This window comes from Anas platyrhynchos, chromosome Z, assembly GCF_047663525.1.
Source record: "Anas platyrhynchos isolate ZD024472 breed Pekin duck chromosome Z, IASCAAS_PekinDuck_T2T, whole genome shotgun sequence".
NCBI lineage: Eukaryota > Metazoa > Chordata > Aves > Anseriformes > Anatidae > Anas > Anas platyrhynchos.
Genome location: NC_092621.1, coordinates 70,191,580 through 70,210,585, shown reverse-complemented (window position 1 = coordinate 70,210,585; position 19,006 = coordinate 70,191,580). Strand labels below are relative to the sequence as shown.

At 46.0% G+C, this 19,006-nt stretch overlaps 1 protein-coding gene across 1 annotated transcript; it reads right to left on the bottom strand.

The window, feature by feature from the left end:
• Positions 1–674: 674 nt before the first annotated feature.
• On the bottom strand, positions 675–13,730 carry SMU1 (SMU1 DNA replication regulator and spliceosomal factor). Its single transcript, XM_027446793.3, has 12 exons — positions 13,569–13,730; positions 12,631–12,841; positions 12,391–12,543; positions 11,670–11,780; positions 10,972–11,100; positions 9,605–9,724; positions 9,091–9,207; positions 8,765–8,892; positions 5,195–5,321; positions 3,865–4,032; positions 3,410–3,562; positions 675–2,739 (listed from the first exon to the last, which is right to left on the bottom strand). Exons 1-12 carry the CDS (start codon positions 13,592–13,594, stop codon positions 2,641–2,643), a joined length of 1,542 nt encoding a protein of 513 aa, XP_027302594.1. The 5' UTR covers positions 13,595–13,730; the 3' UTR covers positions 675–2,640.
• Positions 13,731–19,006: the final 5,276 nt, after the last annotated feature.

The following is a 19,006-nucleotide window of genomic DNA, read 5'->3' as shown; positions in this document are numbered from 1 at the left end:
TTCATTAGAAATGATCAAACTGTCAGTTCTCAGCTGGTCTCTAAATCTTGACAAGTCAAAATAGGGTCTGTTGGTTTTTTGTTTGTTTGTCTTTGCGGATGGCATACTGGTAATGAATGGTACCAGAGCAGGACTGCACCTAACAAGTGAAGGCACTTGAACAAACTATTACCCCCAATAATGTATTAAATAAAAAAGTTACACACACACTTGCAGAACAGAGCAGGAACCTAAGCTTGCTTATTTTTCGCTGAGACAGCAGTAGCTCTTCCCCATATATTCTGTAAGTACGGGTGGCTGCTTCCACCAGTCCTGCTGTAGGAAAAGGTGGCTGCTTCCACCCAAGCAGGGAGGAAATCCACTGATCCCCATGTCAGGAAGACTAAATCACTATGATTTACCAGATCTGAGCTGACCTGTGAGACTTTGATCACAAAACACTCCTGCCAAACATTTTGCGCCCATCTGTGCATCACTGAGCTAGGTAACTCCAAGCAAAATGATTCAAAAACAAAGTAAGGCCCACGGGTGAACACCAAACACTTTTTCTTTAATGCTAACTAAAGCACTAAATGTTGCCTTGTTCAGGTAAAATGGCACAATAACTGTCTGATTCTCCAGAGATAAAATACCTTCTTAGATGACATTAGAGAAAAAAAAAAAAAAAAAGAGCATTTTCAAGATTATCATTTTACTTTTTTGTTATATGCCAGCAATTTTACAAATTACAGCTTCAGCCAAGGAGGTAAGTCTTACTATTACCCTTTCAAAAGCCCTTTCATCTTGGGGAGTTGAGCCAATAAACTCTAAAACTCATAAATAAAAAGGATAAGAAATGCCAGATTTTCTCTCTCATGTCCTAAAGCTAGAAAATGTATTTAAAATCTTTAGACATTCAGGATTCTGACAGACAGTTACATTTGATACAAGTTTTTTTCTTCTAAAAAACACAAGGTAAGGTATCATTTATATTGAGGATTAGTACTTCCGTGTAACCTGAAAGTGAAGTGAATCACAAGTTAAGTAATATTGAAAATATTTTGTCAGGATCTTCTCCTTTACCAAAAGTGTTAACTGTCAGATGGAGCTTGTCATATGTTTTATTGCCAGAAGCTTCCACTACAACAGTGTATTTTCAGGCAGGAAAAATAATCACTTCTTGCTATCTAAAAAATAACTTTATTGCTGTATCTAAGGAAGTAAAAAAACAATTTAGGAATTAAAACATTGAGGATAACAGAGAATGAATTCTAGAGTTGTAGTGAACAAACAATGCTTTGGGAGAAATCATGCTAAAATTGCTCGCATTTCTTTAAACCAACAGGAGCACAGACCAGTCAAATACACAGATCAGTGCCAAAAGGGTTTTGTCACTGGCTGACGACCAATAATCGCACTAGGATCAAGCCCACCAGCTGAAAAAGACTGAGGTTACTGGAACTGGAACTAATTTATTGAGTCACAGAAATGTTATTACTGTTTGAAAGAAAGCATTCTACAAGAGATGAAAACTAGAAGCGAGGCAGACTCAAATCTACATGCATGTGTTTGTCCCATCATTACAAAGCTTCCATTTTAGCTACATCCTAGAAAAAACTACAGTCGGATTTTAGAAGATTCTGGTGATCATTCACAACAGTTTGGCCTAGGCAGGATCTCAGACAGAATCATCATCTGTTCCAAACTGAAAGTCTAGAATCTTTCCTGTCATAGTGCGGAACCTAGGCATCACTGTTATGATTAATTAGACCCATCTGAGTGCGCCATGCCCTTTGAAAAAGAGAGGAAGGTAAGATGAAAGTCAAGGTATTAATGTGCAACATTATCGCACTAAGAACACGGTGTGTGCAAAACAGGCTTTTCCCTGTTTTAAAACATTGATCCCCTGAGGCTTGTTTCAGTTAAAACTGGTTTGAAGACATTATGCATTAGTAGCAAGCGAGCCCATCTTATTCCTTTTAGCCTGGAAGCAGATGAAAACAAACAACAAAAAAATTGGAAACAAAAACCTACCCCCCTCTCACTGCCACGCTAGGCTGACTTAGAGAGGGAAGTCCTGGGAAATGGGGAAGAAAAAAGTGTTTCATTCTGAGAAAGCTGTGTGACAATGCTTAATACAAATAACTGGAGAAAGTATAATGAAAAATCAAACACAGCAAAACACACTGGACTAGAAAAGCTTCTGCCTTCCCACTGAGGAAAGCGTAGCTTCATTTGCATTCCCGAAAAACTGTGCCTTCACTCCAGCTGTGGAGAAGAGTCTTCTTATCCCGCATCGTTTACTCAAAACATCAAAAACTGACTATATTATATGAAGCCAGTAGCCCGTTGTATGTACAGTTTGTATCTCATTCACTTTTTATAAATGGCGCAAGAGGAGTATACGCTTCAGGAGACAGAACAGCCACTCCCATAGGAGTTGGCCACTCTAGTAAAAATAAAAGTATTTGAAATTAAGTGATGCTACACCTAGCATAAACCTAGCTAACTTTCGACCAGGAATTAAAAATGATGCCTTCTGGAAAACTGAACTGAAAATTGAACACATTATCGCACTCCATGTACTTCGACCTTGTAAAAGCACAAACACCAACACCCTGCAACCAACAGGCATACTTCATAGCTTAAAGTCAAATCAAGCTATGGCTTCCAGAGCTTGAGGAGGCCGTCCTCACTGTAGGTGGCAATCAGGTTCTGGTGCGGGTGATGAGCAATGCCAATGACATCTTTTTCATGAACCTAGAGAAAAAGCAGAAAGAACCATCAGGATAACTTTCCTTTCACAGTGACGCAAGACAAATATTATCTTCCCTTCAGTACTTGAAGGGGACTTAACATGCTTTGTGCATACAGCAGAAGCAGAAATATAACCCCAACAGTATTAAGTTCCAATTTTTGTGACACAGCAGTTACTTTTTATTGGGGGAGACAGACAGTTTTAAACCTACACCAACAGAAATCCACTATATTGAAATACTCCCCACTTTAGACATTGAAGCTGGCATCTCTCTTTAGTTTAATCCAAGACAAATTTAAGCCTGACACCTTGAAATCTGACAGCTTGGTCAAATTCTGCACTAGCTGCAGCCTAGGTTAAAATGTGCTCAAGTTCATGTCATAGTTTCAGCCAAGAATTCCTGTCTTGGTGACAAATATTTTCGTAACTTCTAAGATTAAAATGGCTCTAATAAAAAGTCTGAGAACATTCCATAGCCAAGTGTTCCACATTTTGGAACATAAAAGGAACACGTTTGTTACCAATCAGGGCTGCTGGAAATGAAAGCCACATTGGTACAAAATTTCTCCTTACAGACCTCATAAAACAAAACAAAACAAAACAAAACAAAAAACAAGCATTAATATCATCCCTCTGTTTAAAACTCTGCAACAGCTCCAGCTAAGAACTTACTGTCAGAGTTCTCTCCAGCTTGCCAGTCACTGTGCTAAAGCAATAGAGCACAAAATCTTCACCAACGCAGTAGATCCATTCACCACGAGGTGAAAGTGCACAGCAGACAAAGTCACCACCTTCTCTCTTACCAGAGCTGAAACTTCTTACAATCTGTAACAGAACATCCCCCAGAACACATTTCACAGGATTTAGGTGTGTACATAATCACCATCTTCAGAGTAAAAAATATTTAGGCAGTACTAGGCCTGTTTAGAAAACAGGATCTCTCCATATCTATACTTACTCTCTGCAACACAAGATATTCTATGAAACTGTGTGCAGAGAAATTGCCATGACAGCGAACTGGAGAAATCAAGTTTAAGCCCAGGCTAGCTAATTAACTAGATTATTAACTAGGTTTCTGACATTCTTAAAATGACAGAGAGACTTGAAAGGACAGTACGATCACATACTTGACCCTGCATGTTCATAATAACGACGGTATTCGATCTGTTGCAAACCACAAAGTGTTCTGGGTTTTTAGGCAGCAGAATGACACTGTTCACAGTAATGTCTGTCCCAGCAGTGCTGCCGAGAGACTTGAAGGTGTTTGAGCACTCTGTTGTCTTCACATTCCAAACCTAGAACAAGGAACAAAATTAGCTTTATAAAAAACAGTAAACAAAATTGACTGGTTTCGGGAATAACTCATGGTATAGGATTCAGATAATCTTTTAAGAACTCCCGAAGTGAAATATGAATAGAAGCTTATTGTAAAAAACTAAAAGGAAAATTACCAGATCCATTCTGAACACCATGTGGATACCATGAACAACTGCAGTATGACTGACCTGAAAGTGAATTTCCACTACCCAAATTCAGCCTGGCGCCCTTTCATTAAGTATTTGCCCTTAGGGGCGAGTTCGCACCTGCACCTGCTTTATGGTTTTATCTGGCATCTGTAAATATATGTGTAGCCTACATTTAAAAATGAAATGAAGCATACAAAATGAAGCATTAACTCACCACCTGTGGAATATTTTTGCAGTTTACGTACTAGTACAACCAAAATGGGAGACTCACCTTCTTATACTATTCCCATTATTAGGAGCAGTCTGGCAAGGAGTGCAAGTTTGCAGCAACACCCCATTTAATATGAACAAGATCTATCACACTCCCCTTTCCCCCGTCTATAAACCATTTACCTTTACTTACCCTCAAACACTCCATAATGTAGCTTTTTCTATTTATACACACATATTTTTGTTGGTGTTGTTAGGGCAGTGTACAGAACAATATTTTACTACTCTTACCTATTACACAGCATAGTTATGGTCTTTGCGGAGACTAGAAGCCAAACCTTTCACTCCTACAATCAGTTTCATTAACACTCCTTTATACTCCAAAGGACTCCTAAGCACCAAGAAATAAGCAGGTGTCCAACAGAGTAAGGTAGAAAATGCCATTATTTCAGACAGGCAAATTTCCACATTCTAGGAAAAGAGGTGTCACAGACCATTCTTTTTCTAGATCAAAGCAGTAACCAGCAGGTTACTATGCACTTATGTTGTCCTTTCATATATACAGCAGAAAGGAGCTCTGCAGCAGTCTCTGAGGGGACTATGAACCACCATCAGTTCTCACTTACAGCAAGCTACAGCAAAGAGCACAAGCAGTAAGATACATTAAGCAAAAACAAACAAACAAACAGAACAACTATGAGGTCTGCAGTAGTTGTTAACACACCAGATAGAACGTGCAGAGTTTGAATGCGTTACTTACAAAAGATAAGCACTATCTTACCTTCACTGTGCCATCAGAGGATGCACTGATAATATAGTGACCATCCTGCGTAAAGGTAGCTTCATTGACAAAAGAGGAGTGACCACGGAATTCCTTTAGAGTTTTGCCGGATTTTAAACCATGAATCCTGTCACACAAGAGAGGTCACAACTGAGTGAGCAGCTGAAGTAGTCTGAAACACCCCTTGGCTTCACTGTATTTTAAATCTGAGCTAACAGGCAACAATAGGAAGTGCTAAATCTCCAAACCATAATTCTTTACTACAATCCCCTTTCATCAAAGGCAGTATGTGTTTCTGTAAAAAGCTTAGAGAAATGCCATCAACTTTCAGCTTCAAGGACTCTTAATATATCCTACACATACTAGACGACAGGAGCACGAATGAGAAATTACGATGCTGACAAAATGAAAGTTACAAAACGATTTAAGTTTGGAACTGACCTCCGCAGGTCTCTCACTCAGACTCCTCAAAGCCAAGCTGACCTTTAAGCGAGGTCAGTTTGCTCTGGGCCTTGAGCAAGGCCTTGGCCAGTTAAGAAAATCTCCACAGATGCAGGTTTTCTCTGGGATCTACCCCAGGACTGTGTGAAACTCACTATTTTTCAGTGAAAAGCATCTTCCCTTATACCCAAGCAGAATTTTCTCTTTTGCAACCTGTTCCCATTGCCTCTTACCTTTTCTGCTGTGCAAATGCATGATGTATGTGCTTAGTTATTTATGAGAAATTGATATTGCCAATCTATTTAACCCCTAAATTACAATACCCACTGCTTACGGAAATAGAGTTTTCAAGCAGAAGTTTGAATAATTGGCAATAAAATTCCTAATTTTGTTTGAAGCTTGCTGGCATTGATTCAACATCCATCCTTACATAATCTTGATTAAAATGCTTATGCTATAGTTCATCTATACTAGGATTTAAACAGATTAATGTTTCTCGTTGTTTTGTTGTGCCTGTTCGTTGTCAAGTTGCTTCCAGATCTGTAACAGTACCTTTCTTCCATCTACAGCAGTACCATTACGGTTTACAGCACAGGCAAGAGGCTAAATCTATTAAAAGTTACATAATCTCATTAAATTACATGTTGTATGTATAGAATTGTCAAACACTGAATCAATCTAATTCATATTATAAGTCTTATATCCTGTAATTCAGGATTGAGAGACACAGATGAGGAGACTGGAAACCTTGACAAGCTGGACAGCTGGGCTAAGAAAAACCTCCCGATGCTGAAAATTGATTAATGCAAAATGCAGAACAATCTCAGGCTTCAGAATCGACTAAGGACTGACTGGATGGCAAGGAAGTCTTCAGAAAGAGACCTGGCACTCCTTGTGAAGAACAAACTGAGAGCCATCAGCATGCTGTGGCAGTAGGGAGACCCATCCACATACCAGGATTCATCAGGAGAGCCACAGCCTACAGATTAAGGCTCCTTCCTATCTGGCAGAGCTGAGGCCACCTCTAGAGTACCATGCCCAGTGCAGGGCCCCTGCTATAAAAAGAAACAGACAGGCTGGAGAGTCCAGGGGCCAGAAGGCTCGGCCATATCACAGAAGGGGCATCTGACAGCTGTCCTCCATATAGACAAAAGATGTGAAAACAAAATATTATCAAGTATAACTCAGAATAATTCCAAAGAAGGAAAATAACTGACACAGAAAGCAGCTTGGATCAGTTCTGTCAACAGAAACGAAGTGGCTGTGCATAAACAAAAGAGTTTTGTTGCCAACAAAATCTACCCAGCAGTGGCCAAATTCTACTCAGCAACAAGAACAGCACAGAAGACCCCAGATAGGTGCAGGAGCAGATCTGCTCTATGGTTTGGACAAGAAAGGAAAATCTCCCATGCCCAACACAGGAGCTGCAGAGACAACATGGATAAATGGGAAGTACTTTTGGGGAGTGAAATGATTCTGTCTCTATAGCTCTTTTTCATCACTGAGATAAGTTTTACTACCTTGTGATCACAAACATATAAACCATCTGGCCACGTGACTCTCCTGTAACAGGGATTCCAAGACTGCTGTACACATCTGAGAATCACAAGACAACTTAGGTTGGAAGGAACCCTGGGAAAAATATATTCCAATGCTCTCCTCAAAGCGATGTCAACTTCCAAGTCCAATCAGGTCTCAATAAGGGTTGAGATCCCGCCCAATCTTACCCAGCTCTCTCCACATCGTCCAAGCAGTAGTTTTTCTCAAAAAAAAAAAAAAAAAAAAAAAAGTGTTTCCTTATATATCTGAATTTCCTTTTCTGCTGTTCACCCTTTTTAAGAACTGTGCACTTCTGAGAAAAGCCTGGCATCACCTTATCTACATGTATGACTAGTTCTAGATAAGACAGCTAGGCACCCCTCAGCCTTCTGTTTTCCAGGTTGATCAGGGTCAGCCTTTACTTGTGCATCATGTGCTTTTGGCGAGAAAGCAAAAGCACCAGAAAGGCTGTACTGGCTCTTCCAGATACAAATTCCAACTCCTGCCCTTGTAGCTCTCAGGGTCCATCAGCCTGGTCATTTGGGTCCTCCTTCCTCTTGTTCCCATTCCAAAAGGAGGCCTCTGGATCCAAAAGAGATAAGGGGGATGGATCTAAGGGCCTGAACTTGAGGATACTTAAGAATAATACGGATTCGGGCAGTAATCTGGGACAAGAACCCTTTTAGGATGAGGACTGGTATTGCGCGACTGAGACAGAGAGCAGCAAAAATTACTGTCCCTGACTGCACTGGAATGAGCCGTATCTTCCCTCATGCACGTGCACCTCATGGAGAGACAAACGCCCTCATTCACAGACCAAAGGAGAGCCAAGAGTATTGCCAGTTGAGATTCCCAAGTATTCCCACCACTTTGGGAAATTTTACTCTCTTCAGCAACTATGAGGGGAAGCAGAGAAGATGCAGCAAAAGACTTAAAGGTGCTCTCAGAGGATTTCTTTAAGCAGCAGAAAAAAAGAGCCCATTGTACTGCTGAGTGAAGAAAAATAATCTGGATGGAACCAACTATTTTCACTTCTTTTGGAGCTAATGAGTGTTTGTGATTAGGCCATTTAGGTTGTTTCAAAAAATAACATTATCATGCTATTATCCTTGGATCTTTCTTACTCTAAGCTTACTACAAAAACTGTTGTATCTGGAGGTTGATACAATAGTTTCTTAGCCTAGGAACCTCCCAGAAGGAAACATTCAAGGCCAATTTCAACACCAACAGGGCAGATGAAATACTCTGCCCCTGAAGCAGGAAAAAAGCCTTCATGACCAGGTTGGATGAGGCCCTGAGCAACCTGATCTAGTGGGTGGTGTCCCTGGCTATAGCAGGGGGGCTGGAACTAGATGATCTTTGAGGTCGCTTCCAACCCAAGCCATTCGATGATTCACTCTATGATTCTATGATAAAACAAGTTAAAGAAAGATCAAACTTTCAAACCGTTCCTCTCCAACTCTCAGCAATAAGCTCTCCTATTAGTAGTAAAACAACGCAAAAGGATCAAGCTCCAGATCAAAGTTTAACTCCCTAATGTGAACACTCTTTTCTTTTCTCCTAAACAATATGTGACACCTCTCAGTTTACCTGATTGTCTGATCAAAAGAAGCACTAAGAATTTGGCTGCTGTCTTTAGAAAAACTGAGGCACGTAACACCTTTACTGTGTGCTCGTTCAAACCTCCTCAGGCACTGACCACTCTGGATTTTCCACACCTGAAAAAGAAACAGCAAATAAAATAGAGGTGGTTACTTTGTTATGAGATCTGACACATCAGACCTCACTATGTATCTGTTTCAGGGCCATGCTAAACTTACTTTGTTACCATGTACAACAGAAACACTATTGCAATGTTAAATGACTCTTTCTGGTCACCAGCCCTTCCCACACAGGGTTCTACAAAAAGATACTACCTTGATCTTTCCGTCTTGTGCTCCGGTTGCTAGCATTTCTGTGTCTCTGCTGAAGCACATGCACAACACTGCATCATCCATCATCATAAAATTATCTTGCGCCTGGTATTTCAGATCCTAAACGAAAGCAGAAAACACACCAGTCAAAACAGTGAATTACATGAAAATTAATTTAATTTTAGGCCAAGGTACTAGCAGTTTTAACTTCAGCTATATTTTACAGCCTATCATCAAGCAGATCTCACAGTCTTATAAAAATAGGGAAGTGCTGTTGTCGTGGCTTTATAGGCAACGACACGGAAAGAGGGGGGTGGTGGTGGTGAAGGTGTTATTGCAGACGGAAGTTTATGACAGAACAGAGAATTAAGCATGTATCACGATTCCAGACCAACACTCAAATCACCAGGAAGACATCCTTCAGTCCCTGGGAAATGAAAACAAACATGCAGACTAACCAGAAAGAATAAATCCATGTACCCTGGCCACTACCCATTTAGCATAAGAAGCAACTTACCTTCCTGATCTTTCCAGTGGTGAAGTTCCATACTTCAATGAAACCATCCACAGAGCCAGTGACCAGATACTGACCGTCTGGTGAAAACCGAGCACACTCCACATGCGACTTCTGCCCAAACTGTTTTACAGAAGAATAGAAATTTAGCTTAGCAAGAAACCTAAATTAAAGTAAGCTATTCAAGTTGAAACAAAACTGTAGCCTCATTTCAGCAACAACAATAAAAAAAAGGTTTCTTTAGAGATACACATTCACGTATTTAATATTAAGGTACAAAAAAAAACAACCTGTCAGTACCTACTTACACGAATAAAAAATTTAAAAAAAGCATTCATTTTGATCTGGTAATATCTCTTGAGCTTAAGCCAAACACTTCTTGCTTGCAGAAGAAGCAGGGCCGGTTGTCTTGTTCTTCCTCAGTGAACTGTGAATGTTAACAAACACCTTCCCTGTTCTCAATGTGTATATCATTGCATATGTATCCTTGGCAGGTTTTGGAGACTTCCAAAGTAGTACAAGTTGCTTCACTTGGAATGATGTTTCTCTAATGAAGCTTTCATGGAGAATGTTTGTTTGGTACTTTGTTTTTTATACTTTGCTTTTCCACTTTTGTGGAAAAAGGAACATGTGTGAGCACAACAACCAAGTATAAAAATATGTTTTTGCTCACTACAGAAGTCGAATACCAGTGCTGGAAAAGAAAGCAAGTTCTAATAAAGCGTTAGCAAGCTGCCACTGAACAACTTCTGAAAAACAGTACCTTCTGTTCACTGTGAGAACTAGTAGAGACACTGCAGTGAACTGAAATTCCTCACTGCACAGAACTGCGTGGTGAAGCTGAAAACCCTCACAGGAGGAAACTGCCTATTCCATACTAAGTGCTGCAGGACAACAGTGTCCTTACAGCACACTTTTCTTTCTCTTCTGAAATTTGCATGGCAAAATCCTTAAAAAGAAGATACTGAATCCATTAGTAGGCATGGTAGAGTTCATGATCTTATCTTCAGTCATTTACTGACATTTTGTGCAAGCATATTAGCTTAAGACACTTCTGGAAGGTATTTCCCTCCAGAAACAAAGAAGAGGACTAAGGAAATCACTTCTTAAGGGTGAATGATTCTGAACTGTGGAGTCAAATTAATCACATCCACAAGTATTACAAGCACCCAGTACTGTTAAGGGACCTCATTTCAGGCTCTCAAGGAAAGACTCCTGATGAGGCAAAGCATGGAGAAGAAGGGGAGAGGGGAAGAAAGGAAGAGATATTACTTAATAGAGAATTCAGAGCATTTACTTTTAGCTTCCAAAGTAAAGCACAGGAAAGAAGAAACACTGGTAATAAATACACAAACCAAATAAAACATCACCTTAATATGCCTGCTCAGCTGTGTGGGGAACTTCTCTTCTTCTACATCTTTCACAGCTGCTTTGCCTCTGAACAAGTCAATTGTCATACCAGGAGGAAGCAGGCCCTGATGCTGTTGCCACTTCAGCGCCTTTTCAGGAGTTGAAAGCAATACTTGATCAGTTTATCAGTTAATATCTACCTTCTTTATCAAAACTTTGTTACAATGAGTGTGATACAGCAGTATTTTAGTGTACCCTCAGGAATTGTTACACCTGTCTAAGGGAATAGTCTAAGGGAATTACTTTTATTTTATTATAGTCTTTTAATTTTATTATAGTCTAAGGGAATTACACTGCTAGAATTTACTCAAGACCAGAGCAAACAAGTCTTATCAAGATTATGCTTCCCAAGTCATGACCACAAACAGAAGAGAATGCTATCCCCAAGTGTTTTTGAAGGTGTGAATGACTTCACACCCACCCTGCTCAGATCATCAGTACGCAGGATACAGTACATGAATAGTGTGACAAGTTTGATCTTTTGTTCATTTGAACTGCCTGACCTATTGTTTATTTGCCTAGAACTTCATAAATTAAAATTGGCCCCGAAGCCTTCTTGTAATACATAGATGAACTTTGTTCAAAAGACAGAGTCTTATACAAGCCCTTTAGAAAACAGCTACCTTCAGTCAGGACTGAAGAATTTTCCAAGAATTACCTGCCCCAACAATGCCATAAGACGAGACGGAGGTACCACGCTGACTTCTCCAGCTAAAGCTTGTGCAATAGCAGCTCTCCGCTTTTCTTTGCTGCTTCCATCTGGGTATGCCTAGGGAGAAGTTACCTTTATGAAGTAAATTCTCTTCAAAAAATCTTATCCTCTTCAAAAAGTTTTCAAAAAAACGTACTTCAAAATATTGCAGTAAATATGTTTTCCATAAAAATTTTAAACTGCTCTTATCTGAATCCCCTTCTGGATTAATTTTCTACTAGGCCCTTCAAAACAGCCCATCTCTATCTTCAACCCTTCAGACATTCCTGATATGCTTTCATTAAGAATTTCAGTTCTTCATAATCAGATAAATCCTTACCATTCCTATTATAAAACAGCAGCTTTGTAAACAAAGTAAACATGTTCTTCTGCACACATAAGACAGGAAAAGCGAGGTAGATGTCAAATGATGAGCACAACATCGTCCTGTGGCAGGACAGAGGAGCAACTCCCTAAAATCCCACCTTCAATATACTTCAAAATTACTGTTCTGTTGCCTTGTGGCCAGGAATTACCCATTATTTCCCAGGCACTTTTTAAGACACCTAGAACTGTGAAGCTGCCTGTTCTTGCTCCCAGAAGGAAAAGATGCTGTACAGCCTTAATAACCTGGAGCAAGGCTAGGAAGTCACACAAGACAGCACGGTGTCAGAAGCACACAGCCTACCTCACGGGGATCAAAGTAAGACCTGGCCAGAAGGTTTTCCAGGTGGATGTACCGCTCTGGCTGTGTCTGCTTCAGCATGATCATGGGATCCGTCTGCCTCAGCAGGGAGCGGGCAGCACCCAGCTCCCGCAGCTCGATCAGCTCCAGCACGACCTGCAGCAGGGCGACAAGCATGGGGTGAGCTCAGGACAGCACAGCGCGCCTCCACAGGGCCCTGTTGCCATCCCTGCTCTGCCTCACCTGCTCGTAGAGGTCAATGAGGGTCTTGTCGGGCAGCTTCAGCGACTGTATGGCCTGCAGCACCGTGTCCCAGTGCCCGCTGTTGATGTCGGCCACGAAGCTCTCGATGCTGTCCACGGTGTTGAGCGACACAGTGGTCTCCTCCTGCAGCGTGGCGAGGGCGCGGTGCAGGCTGTTCTCCTTCAGGTACTGCATGATCAGGCGGATCACACTGCAGGGAAAACACACAGCGTCAAAGGGGAGGATCGGCAAAGGGACTCCCGCACCTCCAGGGCTGTACCCCTGACCCCACACTCCCCCAGAACCCCCCCAGAACCCCCTCGGGACCCCCTGGGACCCTCTCAGAGCCCCCTCAGGTCCCCCTCAGAGCCCCCCCAGCCTCCCCCGGGCCCCTTCATAGCCTCCCCAGGACTCCCCCCAGGATCCCCTCAGAGCCCCTTAGGAGCCCCTCATGACCCTCCAAGAGCCCTCAGAGCCCCCTCACAACCCCCCAGGACATCCTCAGAGTCCGCCCACCCAGGACCTCCCTCATGGCCCCCCAGGATCCCCTCAGAGCCCCCTCACCCCACCAGGACCCCCTCAGGGCCCCCCCGAGCTCCCCCAGGACCCCTTCAGAGCCCCCCCAGGATCCCTTCAGGGCCTCTCAGAACCCACTCAGGATGCTATCAGACCCCCTCAGAGCCTCCCAGGACCCCTCAGAGCCCCCCCAAAATCCCCTCAGAGCTTCCTCAGGACCCCCTCGGAGCCCCCCCAGGACCCCTTCAGAGCCCCCTCACGACCCCCCAGGACTCCCTCATGGCCGCGAGGATCTCCTCAGAGCCCCTTAGGACCCCTTCAGGACCCCCTCAGGACCCTCCAGGCGCCCTCAGAGCCCCCTCAGGGCCCCCCAAAACCCCCTCAGAGCCCCCTCAGGACCGCCCCGCCCCGGCCTCACGCACTCTGAGGACTCGATCTCGATCGACATCTTTGCTCCTCCGCCGTCACCGCCGCCGCCGCCACCACCGGAAGCCCCGCGCCGCCTACGTCGCTTCCGGCCTCGCGCGACGCCGCTTCCGCCAGGCCCCGCCACCGCCTCCCGCCGCCGCCCGCCCGCCCCTTCCCACGTGACGGGGGAGCGGCGTCACGTGACGGGGGGCAGGGCGGTGTCTCCTGGCAACAGCGGCGGCGGGCGCGCGCCCCCTGGCGGCCTGTCATGGCGGCGGGTGGGCGGGCGGTGGGAGGGGGGGAGCTTTGCTGTGCAATAAAGGCTGGTCTGGGACTGTCTCGTTTTATTTTCTTGCCCCTCAGAGCACAGCGTGATGCGCACTGCAGGCACCCGGGGAGGGCTGCCAGAAGTTGTGCTGCCTCCCGTGGCCGCCCGCTCCCCACGCACAGCCCCCCCCCCGCGGCCATTTTAGCGCCTCCTCAGGGCTGAGCTCGCTGCTACTAGAGGGGAAGCTGTGGGGAGCTGGGTTCGGGCTCTCCGTACACATAACCACACACAGAACCAGAGGGAATGGCCCCAAGTTGTGCCAGGGGGGTTCAGGCTGGAAATGAGGAGACATTTCTGTCAGAAAGAGCCGTCAGGCACTGGGACAGGTTGCCCAGGGAGGTGGTGGGGTCACCGTCCATGGGGGTGCTCAAGGAGGCTGGACGTGGTGCTTGGGGACATGGGTTAGTGGTGACACTGGTAGCAGGGCGATGCTAGGACCAGGTGATCTTGGAGGTCTCTTCCAACCCCAATGATCCTACGGTTCTGTCATTCCCACCGAGCCGCGCACCTTCCCTCTGTGGGGTTTCCCCGTGGTGCCACTCAGAAATGGCAGAGTCAGCCCCAACCTGGGTGCGTGTGCAGGCTTGGGGATGCCAGACCAAGGATCTCGCTGTTTGCAAACCTAGAGACGACCAAGCGAGAGCTTGTTTCTCGAATGTTAAGGTTGGAAAAGATCTCCAAGATCATCTGGTCCAACCATCGCCCTACCACCAATGTCACCCGCTAAGGCTGCACTAAACTATGATGCTGCATAAGGCAGCATTTCATTAGCAAGGGACTTATTAGCATATCCTGACTGCTTTAATTATGGAGTACTGTAAGGGCTGACAAATGCTGCTGCTGTGCCAGGCAGAGCCCTCCAGTGGTGAGAGGGAACATGAGGCGCCCGAGCTAAACACACAAAGGGTGGCTGGGCGTCCATCCATGCTGCTCGCTTGGACTGTGACCAACGCCAGAAGTCCCGAAGCCCCAGTTAATGCTAAAAGGCAAACAAAGCTGACTCTGCCCTCCTCGCTGCATGTAGGCTTAGGTGGAGTTGCCAGGAAGGAAGCTCCTTGCACGGGTGGCTGGCCACACCGAGGGTCTCGCCGCTCATATCTGCCTGGCGTGGGGCACATCCCACCCGCTCACAGCAAGGGCCTGATACCAGCACCAGGCTGCCAGCACAAGAACTTGTGAAATCTGCTGTAGTCAGCCCCTCTCAGACAGGCTTGTCCCTTGCTGTTTGTTTAGGCTTGGTGCACAATTTGCTGGATGAGCCATGGAAAACAGAACAGTGTGAGAAATTGCCTGCCTTTGCCAATGAAAGCTGTTCTCCACTGTCTCTGTCCCCAGAGTGCTTAAGAAAGTAATCCAATAGCATAAAGTTGAAGAAATACTGAGCGAGGCGCAGGGTGAACGTTTTGCATGCTGCTGTTTCCTCTCAGCTATCCCGGCTCTTTTGTCGTAGATGCTGTTACGGAGGTGTGGGGATTACCGTGGAGAGCTATCAGCTAACCATGCCAGGTATGTTTGTGTTCAGTGACAGGTGAATGTATATCTGCTTAAAGTTGTTTTGAAAACAGCCCTGGTCGAGGCTGTAACAAAGCAAAGCCAGTTGTCTGTCAGTGGTTCAGCCACGCTGAATTACATCAGGCTGTAAAATCCAAACATGGCAGCTATTTCTGTGCTGGCAGCACGCAGAAGCCTGACTCAATTCTGTAGGTGAATTCAGCTGGAATGGCTGATGCTTTCCTGCCCTCCCTCCCTCCCTCGTGCGTTACTGCCCCAGAGCAGAAAAAGACAGACAGACAGACAGGCTGCCTAATCCCTAGCTGCCACAGCCCTCCAGCCAACGTCTTTCTGAACGGTGAGGCCGGCACAGGAGCGTGCTATCAGGCTGGGTGGTGGTGGTGGTGTGCGCGCCATCTGGCCTGCCTTCCGCAGTGGCGGCAGACAGGGATGGACACTGCAGCTAAACCTCTCTGTGAGGCGGGTCACAGCTCTCGGCAAACTTCGTCTGACAAGAGGTCCCCGTGCACCTCGGGCTGCCTGGGCTCCCTGACGCAGGCTTTGTGGTGAGACGCCACTGCAGCCAGCCTGATCTCGAGCTGGCAGCGGGGCTGCGCTGAGAGAGGCTCGTCTGGAGACCTCCAGAAGTCCTTGCAGGCAGCAGGCGCCGGCTGCCAGCTCTTGCAGCGTGTTACTTGAGAAAAGAAAATATCCAGAATTTATCGTCTGGCTTGAGAAACAGATGCGAAAGGAGGTAAACAGTCTTGCTGCAGTCAGGCAGTGCAAATGACTCCCAGTAAAACTGGGAGGTGAACCCAGACATCGTCAGCCCCAGAATGGCTCTTTCAAGTGAAAGCTGAGCATGTGACATGGAGTCAGAAATATTACAGCGAGAACTTTACCTCTACTCTTGGCAGAAGGATTGAAAAAATAACATGCAGATCCTTCCTGATTCTAAAGTAGCCAGCTTTCCTCAGCAAATAAGAGCTCAGTCACAGTTTGTCTGCAAACAATGTCTTTGACAAACACTGCCATTTCTTGCAAGTCGTGTAAGCTGGGGGATTTGGTGGCGGTACCGTGCTCTGTGCAGCCCTCTGTGGCACTCCTCCTGCTCTCACTTCCCTGGGAGAACAGCTTGAGGGCCGAGCCAGCAGTGAGCTGTGCCTTTGGCTGGTCCCAGCCTGCGCTGATGGCTGGGGAGCAGGAGGGCCTCGCTTTCCCTGCAGCCCTGGTTTTGTGAGCCCGCGAGCTGCAGGGCTTGGTTCCCTACAGCAGTGCTGTAGCATCAGAGGGCCGCATGAACTTGCTGCGACAATGATGTCCTTTCTCTGCTTTCCAAGTTACGATCTGGTGGGGGTTTTGCTTTTCTCAGCTTTCAGACCACAGGGCCGGAAATGAGTCCTTCCGCCAAAGTGCACTTACTGTGGTCTCAAAATAAGATGCACCCTGCTGAGGCCAGTGTCTTGAGAGTGACTGTGCAGGGGGGACGGGCTGTGTCATTTCTGGCTCTCTGTTCTTGAGAATATTTTTAATGGGTCCAAAAAAAGAAAACCCTGAGACCTGCATCTTGCAGGGAGAGGCTTGTGACTCGAAACTGGCATGCGGTCCTAAGCGCTCATTAAATTTGTATAGAAACAAGCTTTGCTTCTCACGGCTGGTGAGGCAAGCTGCAGGCTGGGCTGCGTGAGGGGTGCGTGGCCAGCAGATCAGGGGGACGGTGTTATCCCCTCTGCTGGGCATCAGGGAGGGCTCTGTCTGAACTTTGGTGACACTGTGGGGAGGATTTGTAGTTCAGGCCTGTCTCTGAGAGTGAGCCAATGAAACATAGCTTGGACTAATTAGGCTGTAGGGCTCAGGAACTCGGTTCCAGTTGCCTGGCCTCTGTTTTGACCCCTCTTTTCTTTGAAGTGCATGGAGAAGAGGGGAAAGGAAATGAGAGCAGAGGCCCTGCTTTTCCTGTAAAATGCCTCATTCCTTATAAAATCGCTTGGCAGAAATCTCTTTCAGCTGGAAGAGCTGAATGCTTTAGTACATGCCTGCAGTCATTTTCCTATCTCGTCAGGTTCCTCTGCCTGCTCAGTCACTGCTCTGCATCAATAAAATCATGAATGCGCCAGCAGAAATAGCACTTGAAGAGGCAGCAGAGAAAACCTCCGAAAGAGTCTTAAGGGGGCTGTGAGTTGCAGCACTCATATTAATTCCCCAGCTGGCTCGGAAGGAGATGGTGGCCAGTCCTTGCTCCACAGCGCTGCATGGTGCGAGGAGGCCAGCTCCAGCTCAGCCCTGGGATCTCCGACCTTTCTTCCAGACGAGCCTGCTGGGACACACAGCTCTGCCAGCCCGTGGAGGAACGACACCCAGCACCGGAGAGCAGGCCGGGAGGGGTGAAGGAGGCACGTAGTGTCTCGGATCTGCCCCAGGCATTCGGGATGTCTCAGACTGGAGCACAGCCGAAATCTCCAAAGGGAGGCAACTGCATTCCCTCCCTCCGTAACACGGGGCTGCGGAGAGGCCTCGCTGGGGAGGTACCTCCAAAGCTCTGCAGCTCCAACTGCAGTCCAACTCCCAGCTCCCAGCCCAGGCACAGCTGGCAATTCCCCTTTCTGCAGCATCTACCTGCTTCCCCCAGTGTGTCCTCTTCTCCTGCACCTCTGAGCAGAGCCTGCACTGCTTTATGGGGATATGTTGCCCCGGGGACAGGCCTTTGCATTTGCCTTTTCTTCTGGCAGAGTTTCTTCTGGCCCATTCCTCCAGACTGCCTGGAAGGTAACGCTGAGTGGCCACTCCTGCAGTTAGACATTAACTGCAAATGTTTTTATTTTCATTTTATTTTATTTTATTTTATTTTATTTTATTTTATTTTATTTTATTTTATTTTATTTTATTTTATTTCATTTCATTTCATTTCATTTCATTTATTATTTTTTTCACGTTTTCCTGTGATGGGACCCACCTTCCCGACAGGCAGCTGTGCAGAGTGCCAGCGCTCTGCGAATGGGGGAGGCTGTTGGAGGTGTCCCAAGAGCTGCCCAGCATTGCCCCCACGCTTTCCAGACATCCCAGGAGAGCCGTGGGAACTGCTGCTTCCCTGGAAGGTGGCTTTGCTGTGAAAGCCTGGTTGGAGCTGGAGCCACTCTTACTTCTGCTTTTGAGAGGTGAAAGGACAACCCAAGTGCGGTCAGAGATTTTTTGCACCTCCGTTAGCTCATGGGCCACCTGCAGCCCTTGAGCTGGAGGTTTCACATCCTCCTTCAGACCAAATCTAGCCACGTGCTGCAGGGACAGGGCCCAGATTTCACTGAGATGGGGCCTGGGCTCTGGTTCACATGAACGTTGGGTGCTGGCACCCCTGGCTTGCCTGGAGCTTGTGGCGTGTGCTGATGCACTTGTTTTCTCCCAAAGCCCTGCCTTGCTCCCACCAGGAGGAATGTTTCCTCATGAGAAACGTGTTTGCAGGAGCTACCCGTGCAATTGTTCACCAGTGTAGGGCCCTGGGGCACACGAAACCAGCCTCTTGGGCACCCCTGCACAATTTTCTTTAGCTGCCTGCTTTCCAAAGTCCTAAATGATTTGTGGCGTAGGGACAGCCAGGCGCTTCTCTGGGTGCATACAGGGCAGGGGAGGCCGTCTAAA

Excerpts from the sequence above, each read along its gene's own strand:
- SMU1 (XM_027446793.3), bottom strand. The coding sequence starts at position 13,594 with ATGTCGATCGAGATCGAGTCCTCAGA. Across the intron at positions 9,208-9,604 it reads CCACTGGAAAGATCAGGAAG|GATCTGAAATACCAGGCGCA; the intron begins GTAAGTTGCTTC and ends GCTTTCGTTTAG. Across the intron at positions 4,033-5,194 it reads CCTCTGATGGCACAGTGAAG|GTTTGGAATGTGAAGACAAC; the intron begins GTAAGATAGTGC and ends TCCTTGTTCTAG.